The 14400-nt window shown below is 30.1% G+C and overlaps 2 protein-coding genes across 5 annotated transcripts; one reads left to right on the top strand and one right to left on the bottom strand.

Annotated features, from left to right (window-relative positions):
* The first annotated feature begins 364 nt into the window (after positions 1 to 364).
* Positions 365 to 6150, top strand: LOC105634357 (disease resistance-like protein DSC1). 4 transcript variants are annotated; one of them, XM_089722043.1, is made up of 5 exons: positions 365 to 1055; positions 1339 to 2443; positions 2608 to 2892; positions 4127 to 4969; positions 5314 to 6150. In XM_089722043.1, exons 1-5 carry the CDS (start codon positions 481 to 483, stop codon positions 5758 to 5760), a joined length of 3255 nt encoding a protein of 1084 aa, XP_089578169.1. In that variant the 5' UTR covers positions 365 to 480; the 3' UTR covers positions 5761 to 6150. The 4 variants fall into 4 exon arrangements, with proteins under 4 accessions (XP_089578169.1, XP_089578168.1, XP_089578171.1 ...); XM_089722042.1 differs by having other exon boundaries at positions 3953 to 4969; XM_089722045.1 differs by lacking the exon at positions 5314 to 6150 and having other exon boundaries at positions 366 to 1055; positions 4127 to 4242; positions 4401 to 4575.
* A 3238-nt stretch (positions 6151 to 9388) lies between these two features.
* On the bottom strand, positions 9389 to 10750 carry LOC105634356 (receptor-like protein kinase FERONIA). The gene has a single exon (XM_012217207.1). It carries the CDS (start codon positions 10748 to 10750, stop codon positions 9389 to 9391), a length of 1362 nt encoding a protein of 453 aa, XP_012072597.1.
* Positions 10751 to 14400: the final 3650 nt, after the last annotated feature.

Genomic DNA, 14400 nt, shown 5'->3' with positions numbered 1-14400 from the left:
GACATATGTATCTAACATTGATTTGAAAATTTTGATTAATTAATCAAATTTGATTTAGCAAAACTTGCTAAACTTACATAATTAATCTAATTATGATTTAAAAAAATTATTAAATTATGATTGTGAGGTCAATTTTCCTCAGTATTTATACTATGATTTTTATACTTATCAGCAATTGGATTCAATTGAAATAGCTTTTACAAGTGAGCAATAAACTGTAATTATACAAATCAAGCGAAGCGCCAAACGAGGCACATGAGATCTGCTCACACACGCACTAAAATGTCTCTCTTTGCTTTACACTCGCATCGCCTCACTTTTCTCTCTTTCCCACTTCCGCTCACTCACTTTCCTAAAGCTTCTTTGAAGTTTCTGTGTGATGATGACTCTCAAATCTCAATGGTTTAGCTTTATATATACTCTTCTACGTTTTATAAAACTCGCCTTCTACGGCTTCTTGTATCATTGGAATTCTCCATTATGGGTTCTTCTTTCTCTTTTTTTGCTTCAACCTCTTCCCAGCGAGCCCCTTCTTTTATCGTTAATTCCATTGCTGCTTCTTCTCCTTCCTCAACCTCTTCCCAGCAAAACCCTTCCGAGCTAAATAACCATGAAGTTTTTATTAATTTCAGAGGCAAAGACATCCGCGACGGTTTTCTCTCCTTTCTCTTTGAATCTTTGAAGGAAAAAGGAATCGATACCTTCAAGGATGAAAACCTTCAAAAAGGAACTGAAATAACACCAGCCCTCAAGCAAACAATTCAAGAATCATGTATTTCAATTGTCATATTCTCTAAAAACTATGCAGATTCTCCATGGTGCTTGGACGAGCTTGTTGTGATAAATGAATGCAGAGAAAAGTCAGGGCAAATAGTTTTGCCAGTTTTTTACCGTATAGATCCAACTGATGTTCAAGAGCTGAGAGGCCCTTTCGCAAGGGCACTTGCTAGGCTTTTAAAAGATCACAGCGATAGTTCACACAACCTGGGTGGATGGTGCTATGCTTTGAAGACAATCAGCAACGACTTAAGTGCTTTTGTTTCGAATGAGATCAAGTAAAGTTATCATTTTTCCCTGTTTACTTTTCCATGTCTTTTTATTTTCTATTCATCAATAATAGATCAATCTTGCGCACACGATAGATGGCTTTTAGTCACGATATCTACTCCTTTGAACTCTCACTTATTTTTATTTTCTTGTTAAAATTCTGTTTCATTTTCTCCTATTCCTTCAATCATGGGTTTTACCCACCCAGTTTTTCCAAACACTTGATTGATTCTATTCTAGAATATAAAAGTTTTGGCTTACTTTTTTTTTTTTTTTTTCAAATGTGATCAGAAATGACCAAATGCTAGTTCAAAGAATCGTCAATCGTGTTTCGGAGATATTAAGTCATATGCCATCAAATGCTAGTTACCATGACAAGTTAGTTGGAATTCTTTCGCGTGTCCAGGAAGTAATATCGTTATTGGATATTGATGTAAATGACAGAAATTGGATAATAGGAATTTGGGGAATGGCTGGTATTGGAAAGACAACGCTTGCTAGTATAGTGTTTTCCCAAATCAAGGCTAAGTTTGATGCCCACTGCTTTGTTTCAAATGTCAAGGAACAGATAAGGAAGGAAACAGAAATTGTTTTAGGGGATAAAATCATTCGTTCACTATTGGGAGAGGAAAATTTGAAAATGGGCTCACCTCATTTAGTTTTAGATGACTGGATTTTGAGGAGGCTGCAACGTAAGAAAGTTCTTATTGTTTTTGATGACGTTGATGATTCAAACGATTTAGATCTTTTAGCTGGAAACAGTAGTTTGTACCGTAAGGGAAGTAGAATAATTTTTACTAGTACAGATAGACAAGTACTTCGAAATGTTTGCCATGAAGAACATATTTATCAGGTTAAGGGATTAATTTATAAGGAAGCTCTTCAACTCTTTAGCTTGCACGCTTTCCATCAAAATGAACCGAAAGAAGGATATGTGGAGCTATCCGAGCAGGTGATAAGTTATGCTCAAGGCAATCCATTAGCACTAAAAGTTTTAGGCTCAAGCCTTTATGGCAAGGAGAATGAGTACTGGGAGAGCCAGTTGCTCAAATTGAAAAGCATCCCGAACAAGAGAATTCAAGATGTTCTAAAAATAAGTTATGATGGGTTAGATAGAAATGAGCAGAGCATATTTCTGGATATTGCATGTTTCTTTGATGGAGGAGAAAAATCTGGAATTGAAAAAATAATAGAAAGTTTTGGTTTCTTTGCGAGATGTGGAATGAGGAGTCTCGATGATAAATCTCTCATAACCATTTCAAGAGTCGTAGTAGAAATGCATAACTTACTACAACAAATGGGAAAGGAGATTGTGAATGAGGAATGCAAACAGCCTGGAGGACGTAGTAGGTTGTGGAATTCTGAGGACATTTCTCATGTATTCAAAACAAATACAGTAAGGGGCAAATTTTGCTACATTTTTCTTTTGTTATTTTTTTAATATTTGAATAATTGGAATTTGAACTTACCGTTCCACATTATTAGTGATGATTCCAATAGCTTTTATTTTTAAATATTTTACACTCAATTACCTATTTTCATTTGTTGTTCATTTATCAGGGAACTGATAAGATTGAGTGCATTTCGTTTGAGACGTTGAATCCTGGAGCTATTGAGATAAGTTTCAAAAGTTTCATGAAGATGCCTAATCTTAGATTCCTCAGAATCTTTAATTCCAAATGGATTTTGCATGATGGCCTTGATTTGCTTCCAGAAGAGCTAAGATATTTAGATTGGGACGGTTACCCTTTGAAATCGTTGCCGTTGAAGTTTTGCCCAAATAACCTTGTACAACTTTGGCTGCGTAACAGCCAACTCAAACAACTGTGGGATGCAGATAATAAGGTATATTTCCTAAACTTTAATATTTCTATTTGGTGTAAATGAACCTATAACATAATAAGATGTAGTTTGATAATAACTTGTATTTAATTGAGTTAAAATTTATAAAAATGGTTTGATGAGAGTGGCAGATCCATGATTTAAACTTAGAGGGGCGAAAATATATAAAGTGAGATCACGAAAGAATATCATAAAAAGAAATGATATGTTTTAATCATTAAACTAATGCTTATTCTTAAATGCATTTCTAAGGAAATAGAATTTAAAATTTCCTTGATGAATCATTTACAATTGTTTTATGTCCAATACATTTTTTACAAATCCGTCTTAATATAGTTAAAGGTCAAATCATTGAATTAAATGAGGTTTTTTAAATTCATCTTAAATTCTAAATATTAGTGATGAGTAATAAAAATTTTGATCAACCAATAAATGACTACTAGTCCAAACTAAAGAAATTCAAATGTTAAGAATATAATTTGACTTATTTAAACAACAGATGATGTGTTAATTTTTACCCTTATAGCAACAACAAATAAAAATTATCTAGACATAAGTTTATTAATCTTCATACTTTAAATTGGCTTATTTTAATTGTGGTATTTGTATAGAAAATTATATTAAAATACAATTTTTAGAATTTATTTTTTGTATTATTTGATTAAATATACAAATAAGTAAATAACTAATTTTGAATTATAAAATAATTATTTTGTGAGTATTTGGTTTTATGTTTTAGTTGTTGTAAATTTAAAATAAATAATAAGAATACTAAAAATATAAATATAAATTATGCTTTTACTAAGATATCAGACTTGGTTACAAGGTACAACAATGAAGAGATTTTCCACTAAGCTACATTCCACATTGATCATTTTTTCAAAAAATATATATAAGATATAATTTTTGAGACATGGGGGCCATGGCCCCTGCTAGCCAGTAGCCACCCCATGGTTCCACCATTGGATGAGCAGTGAAATTATTTTTTTTTTAATAGATAAATAACAAATATATGTAAAACATGAAATTTTAATAATTCATATTCTTGCTCTTTTTATTACAGCCTTTTAAAAATTTGAAAGTTATGATCCTCTTCGGCTCTCGGTCTTTATTGAGAATTTCGGACCCATTTCAAGCCCCAAACCTTGAGATATTATGTTTGAAAGATTGTAGCAGTTTAATTGAGATTCCTTCATCTCTTAAATATTCAACCAAGCTTGCTCGGCTATACTTACAGGACTGTGGAAGTATTCGCAGTTTGCCAAGCTTCCTTCAGTTAGAAAATCTTGAGATTCTTAATCTTCAAGGTTGCAGTAAACTTAAAGAATGTCCAGAGCTTCCTTGCAATTTAAGGTATTTATATTTAAGTAAAACTGCAATAAAACAATTGCCTTCATCAATTGGACATTGCTCTCAACTTGTTGCATTATGGTTAAGGGGGTGTACAAAGCTTGAAAATCTTCCAGACTGCATTGGCCAGTTACAATCTCTTGAATACATTGATTTTACAGATTTGAAATTCAGCACTTCGCCAAATAACTTCGGATATTTAAAATCTCAGAAGAAACTTGATGCAAAAGGAAGTGGCATAAAAACATTACCATCCTCTTTCAATCAATTGAGCCGATTGGAATGTTTAGATTTTGAGGGATGTAAAGGTTTGACGGTATGGCCTTCGTTGTCCGGTTTGAATAGCCTACAGGAGCTTGATCTGGGTAACTGTGGTATATCAGAAATTCCAGAGAATATTGGATTATTAGTTTCATTGAAAGAGTTATATTTAGATGGAAACGATTTCGAAAGCATTCCTGCAAGCATCAAACAACTTTCTAACTTGGACACTCTTAAGCTGAATGATTGTAAGAGGCTTAGATATTTGCCAGAGCTTCCAGGCACAAGGTCATTTTCTGCATCAAATTGCACCTCTTTAGAATTTGTATCATTTTCGTCCTTTTCCAAGGCAGAAACAGAAGATGACCTTCGTTACACCGAACTTAATTTTGGTAACTGCATCAAATTGGGTGATAATGTACTTCTTCAAATTACGGAAGCCCTGTTCTCAGCACAGCAAGGCCAGGACGTACGTTTCCTTTCTCTAATATTAAATTAATAAAGAAGTCCTTATTAAAAAAAATGTTAATTAATTTTTTCGATGATAAACATCAATGAAATATTTTCTTAACTTGTGAATTTCATAATTAATTTATGCTTTGACAAGGGAAGAGAGATAAACATAATAAAATTGAACTATATATCATCTTACTATTAAAAAAATATATCATGAAAAGATTTCAATAGTTATTATGGGCGTTTTTTAAAATTTGTGTTTAAATTATCCATATATTCATTCATTAGATATTTAAATTCAACTGTATCGTTAATTAATTATGATATTCTTTAACAAAATAAATTTTCATGGAGCAGTGCCATAATTTATGTATCCCTGGGGTGGAAGTGCCGCAAAGTATGAAATATCGAACAAGGGGGTCTCATCTTTCAGTTCAGTTGGAAAGGTCTGATCGTATGTTAGGTTTTTATTTTTCCGCTGTTATTGATTTCCAAGATTTTGATTCTATTAGATATGACATTAGAAATTTTTGGAACTTCGAAGATAAATCTGGAAAGATATACTATGACTGTAATTTTAATTTTCGATGTTTTTGGCTTCCTGGGTTAGATTCAAAACATGTATTCCTTGGGTATAAATCTTATGATTTTGAACGGAATTGCACTCGAGTCTCATTCCTTGTTGATGTTGACTCTGGAATTGGTTTCAAAAGTTGTGAAGACGATAGTGGGAGGGTGATCAATTGTGGCATTCATCCTATATATCGGGAAGAATATAGGAAAGCCGAAATAAGGAATGATTAAAACCAAGAAGGATGGCATCAGGGAGAACCAGACAAGGATACAGTACAGGCGGCGAATGTTGAATTATGAGAGAAGAATTCAAGACAAAGACTCTGATTAAGGTCAATTAGTATGGCAAATGAAAATTGACACAGGTAAAGGAATTTCTAGTTTCGTGCGTTTTAATTTGGGATTTTGGTTGACTTCAATTTTCAATTCACAGCATCACAGGAGTGGAGAGAATCAGCTTATTATTGGCTGTTACTTGGCTATTAGCACTCATAATAGCTAATCTATTTCTAAGTTTCTGCAGTTGTTCACCACAAAAAATCATTTTTCTTTGGTCATAGGATCTATTATTATGTTACGTCAAAGACTTTTATTAAGTATTTCTTAATATTTGAGGTATTATTTTACTTGAGTTATTATTATTTGGCTAAATGATTAAAAAAAATCTGAACTTTGGTCATTTTTATAATTTTAACCAATTCTATTAATTTTGATAATTGTAGTAGTGAACTTATTTTTTTTGTTGCAATTACAAACTTTTGTCCTATGTCCGTTACAAAATTGTTGATGTTGTTATTAGTGGGATTCACATTTTGACACATCAGCACAACTTCAAGAGAAAAAAGAGTAAAAAAAAGAAGCTTGAACTTTGTTTGTTTTTGTAATTTTAGCCAATTTTTTTTCCTTTTTTTTAGAATGTCATCGTATGAATTGTTTCACATTACTTGCATATACATACTTAGCACATAATTAATTATAGTTTAATCATATAAAATTTAAATTTTCTTTAATGATTCTCAAATTACAGTCTATTTCATGTAAAATTTATTATTTAAAGTTAATTATTTAATTATTCACTTAATTAAGAAAATAATATTATAACACACAAATGCATTATATATTTTCCAATTAACTTAAATTTGAAAATTTTAAAAATTAAAAATAAATTATTGTAACCCAAAATAATTTATTTTTAAAATAAATAATTTTATAAGTTAGGTCTTTTTCAATTATTTGACTTTTTTGGCTGACGTGGCATGATAACGTGACACTAATGGTGTCAAGACATGGACCCCGCTAATTGTAACGTCAGTAACTTTTTTTTTGAAAGAGGTAACGTCGGTAACTTTTAACAGATATATGATAGAGGTTATAATTACAATGGAAAAAAGAATTGGCTAAAATTATAAGAAAGACTAAAGTTCAGACTTTTTTTTTTAGCATTGAGCCTTATTATTTTTCGTTTTCCACCTTGTTTCAATCAAAATTTTTTATTTGCATTTCATTTTATTAATTTTTTATAATATTTATTAATTTTGTCTATATTCATGTTATAATCTTTACAGTAAAATTTTTAATAAAAAGCATCTAGTGCATTTATCTTTTTTCTCAACAACTTATTATCATTTTTATTATGTCATAAAGAAACCGATCAATCATATAGTTAAAGAAAAAGACAACTATAACGAGTATTACCCGGTGTGAAAAACTAATAGAAATATGAAAAGTTAGAAAATGGATTTATTGTAAATCAAATTGAAAAACATGAAATCTTGTTCCAAAAATTGCAAACCAAAAATGATTCAAAAGAAGTGGAGAGAGAAAGCTGACTCAATTTCTGGAATTCTCACTTTTTTAATAATATCTTCTCCAACATATCAAATATTTCCTCTCCTTCCAAAAGCAGTAATGGAGGTTATTGCTGACGTTAAAACATTGTCTCCATTATTGAAGCATCATTTTCACACTTCCTATCATTGCATTGCCAAATGTAATGCAAGTTCAACCAAAACTGATTTGAAATAAGATTGATTTAAATTTAGATTATTGATTTAAATTTAGATTATTAATTTTAATTGCTATACAGATTCACGATTACTTTTTTTTTTTTTTTTAGTCGTAAAACCGTGCTTCACGTGTGGATGTGAAGACATTATTTAAAAATATTATTAAATAAATATGTATTTTCCTTTTAGAATTTAATCATATAAAATGTCTTTCTCCTTTTTAATTAATTAATAGACTTTATAAAAGAAAAAAAAAAAAAAAAAAAAAAAAAGACTTTTTAGCTAAGAAAGCTCTCTCTTCTAGTATGGAGGAGCTCATGTTTACGGAGGAAGTCCTTTCATTCTTAGATGTTTTTATTCATGTTGATATATCCTTCTTTTCTTAATAATATTTAGATGTTCATTCTCAAAAAAGAGAGACAGCAAAAAAATAAAATTCATTGAAAAAAAAAATTATTATCACTCATGATATTAACAGTATATTTAAAAGTAACTAAAGATGTTACTATAATTTTTTTATGTGTAACATGCAACTTTTTTTTTTATTACAATTGGTTGAAGATTTTTCTTTACTAAAAAAATAAAAAATTTTTAAAATAACGTAAAATAAGATTATACATAATTTTAAAAATTAAGTCAACGATAAAGAAAGATATTTTTTATTAATTAATTGTAGAAAATATATTAAATAATTAATTTACCATGCTGTAAAACTTTTTATAATTTTATTTATTCAGATTTTTTTATTAATTCTTAAAGTAATTTAAACATATTGCGTTATTAATCCAATTGCAAGTTCAAATTCTATGTGCAAATGAAGGTTTTGAGCAACTGGAATATGACAATTTTGAAATTAACATCAATTATTTTCATCTACTACAGTTAAACTAAAATTTTACCAATGAATATACAATATTTATTAGTATTAGTGGCAAAAGATCTTTCTCAAATTTATAGACAGAGATGATATTAAATTCAAAATTTTCAAATTAAAGTCCCAATTATCTACATATTTATATATTATTTATTTAAAAATATATTATGTAATATCCCGACTAATTAAATTATTCTCTCTTAAAATATAGATTCAAATTTTTTAAGATGAAAATTGATTTCAATTTTTAGATATCAATTGTTTGAATAACTTATTTTTTAGACTTAATAAAAAGCAAACTAAATTAAAAGTTTCTCAAATTTTTTTATTAACATTGAAACAAAAATAAATTTGTCAAACAAATATTTTAGTGTACTATTGGTAAGTTTATAGTTTGCCTACATAACTTGATAATGCTAATAGAAATAGAATAAACTTTTGATTTTTTTTTTTTTGAGGAAATAAACTATTGATAAGGTTCATATATATATATTGTTATATAGAATCTGTAATTTAAACAAATTTAAATAATTCAATATGAATAATTTATAAGTAAAAAAAATAAAATAATTAAAATATTACGTTGTCGAATAACAATATAAAAAAAATAAAGAAAAACTTCAAAAATACAAATTAATCGAGGAATTCATTGTACATGGCATGATGAGTGTATTCAAATTTAGCTTATTAAAAATCTAATAAGCATAACCATTTACTAACTTAAATAATTTTTCCTCATTTGTCCTATACTCTACAGTTAACAAAGATATGATAAACTAATCTTGGGACCTTTAAATATTCTTTATGATTAATATCAAACATCAAGTTTCTTATTCTTTTCCTAGGTTTATGATATTAATTATTATACATTTTTCTTTAATTTTGTTTAAATTAGGTACAGGTGTTACAGAAACAGTGACTTGTTGTCTTTGTTTGTTCTTTCCTTATCTAATCTGATCCAGAAAGCAAGCAGGCAAAACTAAATAAATACCATGGCTAATCCGCCAAGTAAGCTTCCAACAGTTAGAGCTCTTCTTTTCTGCCAACTTGTTGATGATGACGATGTAGAAGATCGCTCCTGATATTGTATTTCAGGATGATTAACTGCAGCAAGATTTCTATCATAATTATTTAATTTGAATATCTCTATTCCATTTAAGAAAGAATCATAGTACTCAGGCTTGGTTTTGGTGTTAGGGTGCAGGTCAAGCCAAAGATCTTGAAGCCCTTCTTTTTCCTGAGGGACCATTACGACATAGTCTTTGAAGACAGGAACGCCTTGCCCACCGCTCCACCCAATCACATCTGCTTCATCTTCAGCCGTTTGATTATTGATATATATAGAAAATACCTTCTGGTTTATTTTTGTTATACTCCTATCAAGCTCACAGAAATGAAGCCTGACAAGATACAAGAATCCAGTCTCAACGGGAAAATACCAGGTTAAGTTGAAGTTTAAAGTTATTCTAGGATTGTCAAAAACACCCATGAAACGAGCAGTGCGGTATACTAAATCAGGTGCAGTGTATGCTGGTACTGATGGTGTGTACTTGACCTGAAGATCATAATCGAATGCCAATTGCCCAACACCAGCTCCGAATATGTATTGATCATCTCTTGTCCAAGTGCGAAACATCCCTGAATCTGATTTAGGAGGAATGTCATCTCCTCCTACATTGATTCTGTAAACTGTTTCAAATACGTATGTGCTATCCAGTCTGATAACTTGAGAATACCCGACAAAAGGAAGAGGGAAATTTTCACCCCGTTTGTAGAGATTCAGAGGCATTGAAACAAGTTCAATCCCGTTCACAAAAGCAAATGCATCAGAAGAAGAAGGACTAAATGTTAGTCGAAGCGAATGGTTTTGCACAGCGACTATGAATTCCTTGATAAGAGTGGTAACATTCTTGCAATTTGCAGCAAGAGAAGCGCTGAAGTTGCTTAGAAGAGTATGGTTACCTTCCATAACTGAAAGGAATTCTTTCGAAGCATCAAAACCAGGGTAAGAAGTTGGATAGAAGTGAAGCCGAAGGAATTTTGGACCTGGTGTTAAATTGAAGGTGTAAGTAAATTCAGAAAAGAAAAGCCTAGCAGTCTTATAAGGAACTTGAGGGACTCCTGGCTCAATGGAAGAAGAAACCATTATTGGTGCTACAGTAGACTTGCTCTGCGAGATGAAACTTGCATCACTAGTCCAGTTCCGGCCATCAAATGGCAAAGTTCGCAAATCAGGGGATCCGCAATCCAGTGCAATATTTTCTAAAGGCTCATATGGAGGGTTATCTCCAAAAACGGATAACATAAGATGGAAAAAGATGAATAGAGAGGAAGGTTTCATGGTGGGTATTTTATTTAGTTCTAAGTTTGGGTCATTTCAGTGAAGGAAGGACACCCCTGCACTGCAATTTCTGATTTTATATAGTTCCGAGGTTCTAGACTTTGAGTTGAAGTCCTCCAAGTCAACCGATCATTCGTTATGTGATGAGCTGGACAGCGTTCAAAAATTCAATGATAAAGAAACGGAAATTATATTCCAACGTAGGAAAAAAAACAACAAAAGGATTAACCGCGTTTCGTGCAATTACGATGTTACAGTTGTTAAATTTGGGCCCACGCTGCAAGCCTAACTAACAAGTGAAAACCATGTAAGCTTCTTGGGAGAAATCTTTTAAATTTTAAAATACAGATAGGTGTAGATAGATTATTTTGATGCTACGTTGCACCGACGACGCGTATACAGATATGGACATGACACGATCTAATTAATTTTAAATGCGTAAATAATTATCTATAATAACTAATAATTATAAAATAACGAAATGTCTGATTTTCTGTTTCAAGATATTTTGAAGGTTAATAAGCGGTTGATCCTTACAACTTTATGTACTCCTAAATTTTAAATCAATATATCTTCAATCAGCTCTTAAATTTAACAATAATAGTAATGGCTATGCGGCAAGTTAGTTTACAGGATTTAAATAATGATCCAAGATTTTTTTTTCTTATATATATATATCATAAAATTTTTTATTTTAAATATAAATAATTATATTAAATCTCAATTTATAATTTCTAAGGATAAATTTATCCGAAAATTCAACTTAATATGTTATTAGAATTTTAATTTGAGTTACATCTGTCAAAATGGAGAGTCCAGTCTACAAGTCAAAAGAAGTTACATTAAAAATGGGACTCCAATGTTCAGGCTTGGCTTGGCTTGCGAACGAGACATTTCCATTGTAAACAAAAAAAAATATTTTGTGTTTTTTTTTTTTTGTTAATCAATTCTTTTTCAACGGAAAAAAAAAAAAAACTGATAATATAATAATTTTCAAATTTAAAATTTACGTTGTCAAAATCCGAATTTAAAATTCACAACAATGAGAAAATTATCCAAATTTAAAATAAGAATAATAAAATATTCATTATTAGCACATACGTACCATTTGATATTCATGAGACTTAGAAAGTAGAGTTAATGATAAGCGTTTTTGTTTAGGTTACCAGTAAGAACATCATTATGTTGAAATATTGATTAAAGATTATAAGTAGAATTTTATATATTTTAATCATAATAAAATGCTTCAAAACTAATTTTTTAATCTCAAATGACTCTTTTTTGAAAATGCGATTTTTAATCTCAAATGAATTCTAAAAGATTGAACTTGCAATTCAAAGGTTGTTGCTTTAATCATGGAACTACTTAAATACATTATATTAAAGAACTGTTTGTTGTGTCGATCACAGTTTCTTATATCTGGTAAAAGGTTATTAAAAGCACAGAGAATATATCAATACGAATATAGGAAGGTTGTCCTAAAGAGAAGGTACCAATTAATTACCATAATTATACGGCATTATCAAGTTTAAAATGTACAGTACAGTCCATGGATCCCTCCGGTCCGGCTCGTGCAAGCTTAAATTAAAATGGATCGAGTAAAAAAAAAAATACGAGCAATACCAAATCGTCTCCGGGCTTGGGCTGATGATTTGTTTGTGCTGCTCTCTACATATTTCTCAGTAAATTTCTCCAGGCATAACTTATATTCTAGAATTCTCCATCTCAAGTCTAATTTTTTTTAGTATTAGGGAGGAGATTTGAATATGAAATTTTTGTTAAGTCGTATATGCACTTTACCATTAGTCTATATCTGGGTGTGCACCTCTAAGTCCAACTTATACACCGACAAATGTAATAATTTGAGATAATTTATATAATTAATTTGCTTAAACCCTTAATGGCCTTTGATTAATCTGTCTTTTGGGGCGGTGGATCTTTTTCTCTTAGGCAATTGGCCAATTAGGTAATAATGTAGTGCCAAGCTATGTTGGGTGACTCAAGTCCTCCACTACAGTAGCTAGCAAACATCTCTTGGTTGGAACGGTTACTAAAAAACCAAAAAAAAAAAAAAAAAAATGGGGGCTCTCTCTCTCTCTCTCTCTCTCTCTCTCTGTTTTCTTCTTCTTCATTAATTTTTTTTTCCTTTTTTTTTCATTAAAACACAAGAATCAACTATGTAGTTATGGTGGAAGGGCCGATCCTTGTCTCTTGTGACAACCCCTCTCTCTTTTTTTCTTATTTTTTACATTTTTATGATATTTACCAAATAAATTACAAATCTATATTATGTATATTTTCATTGTTTTGTAGCGTTTTCTCCCCATCTTGTTGGAGTTTGTGATATTCCTATTTATTTAGAGTATTTATTTTGGTTCTTTTTTCATTTATTTTGTTTTTATTTGGACAGACGTGCAATTTGTGGATAATTTATTAAATAAATGATCTCTATATGTTAGAGTCTGATAGTACAATCTATTCTTTCATTAGATTTAATTGTTCAAATTCATCGTGTCCGTCATAAGCAACTAGTTTATGTGTAACGAGGCTAATATAAAAAATTTAAAGAATTTGTATAGCCACTCACTTTGAAGTTCTATCAATTTTTTTCAAATTCATCCTTCAATTTTCAAATAAAATATCTTATTAAATCAGCAAACCGGTTTGTGCTATTTTAGTTATAGCAGTATTGTTATATGTCTGGTCTTTAGAAGATATGTCATATCCTCCCTGTGTTATTTGTATCGCTTTTTGAACTTATTAATAAAATCCTAATACATTAAATTCAAAAAAAAAAAAAAAGTCCTCCACTGCATTAGGATAAAATACATGCAACCCATATATATATATATATTAAAACTAAAACCAAAAACACTGTTAATATAACAGTTTATTTTGGTATTACCTATTTTAGCTCATATATTATACAATTTTACATATTCGACCTTACTTTATTGTTCTTGCATTTGTTCTATTGTTCTTTTTTTTTTTTTGACAGTAAATAAGATCATATATTTATAATAAATCATGAGAAATAAGAGTTGTAATACATTGGGCAGTCGAGTCCCATAGACGGAAACAAGGATATAAATATGCCACACGAGCAAGAGTGTATGCAGGCTTGTTGACTTGCCTCCTAACCCAAACCAATTCACAAGATGGTATTTGAGAAATCAGTTGTTTAATCCCTTCGAGCACTGGTGCCCAGTTTGAATAAGATTCAAATGCAGCAGTTACAGCTTAAAACAGTCATAGACAATCTATTTTCACCAGAACCCTATCAATAGATCTCGTGCGCAGCCAAGACAATCTGTTCTATTGTTCTTAGCTGCACTATATAGCCGACATGTAGATCAAACTCTGACAGGCACTTGCACACTTCAATAGGTTGAAAAATCAAGTTTTAAGAATTTTTTTTCTTTTTTTTTAAAAAAATTTTCAAATACCTTTATATCTATTTCATTGTAAATTATATTATAAACAATATACAAAACAATAATTTTTAGAATCAATTTTCTCTTTGACAAATAAGAAGATGATCAATGAATTTTTATGGTCCAATATAATTATAATTATGCATTTAGAACTTTTTTTTAAATAATAGTACTTTATTTGAACATAAACTAAGAAAAAATAATTTAGACAAGGAT

The sequence above is a fragment of the Jatropha curcas genome, chromosome 5, assembly GCF_041381405.1.
Source record: "Jatropha curcas cultivar XTBG-Jc1 chromosome 5, XTBG_Jcur_1.0, whole genome shotgun sequence".
NCBI classification, from domain to species: domain Eukaryota; kingdom Viridiplantae; phylum Streptophyta; class Magnoliopsida; order Malpighiales; family Euphorbiaceae; genus Jatropha; species Jatropha curcas.
This window is presented reverse-complemented; position numbering and strand designations above follow the sequence as displayed.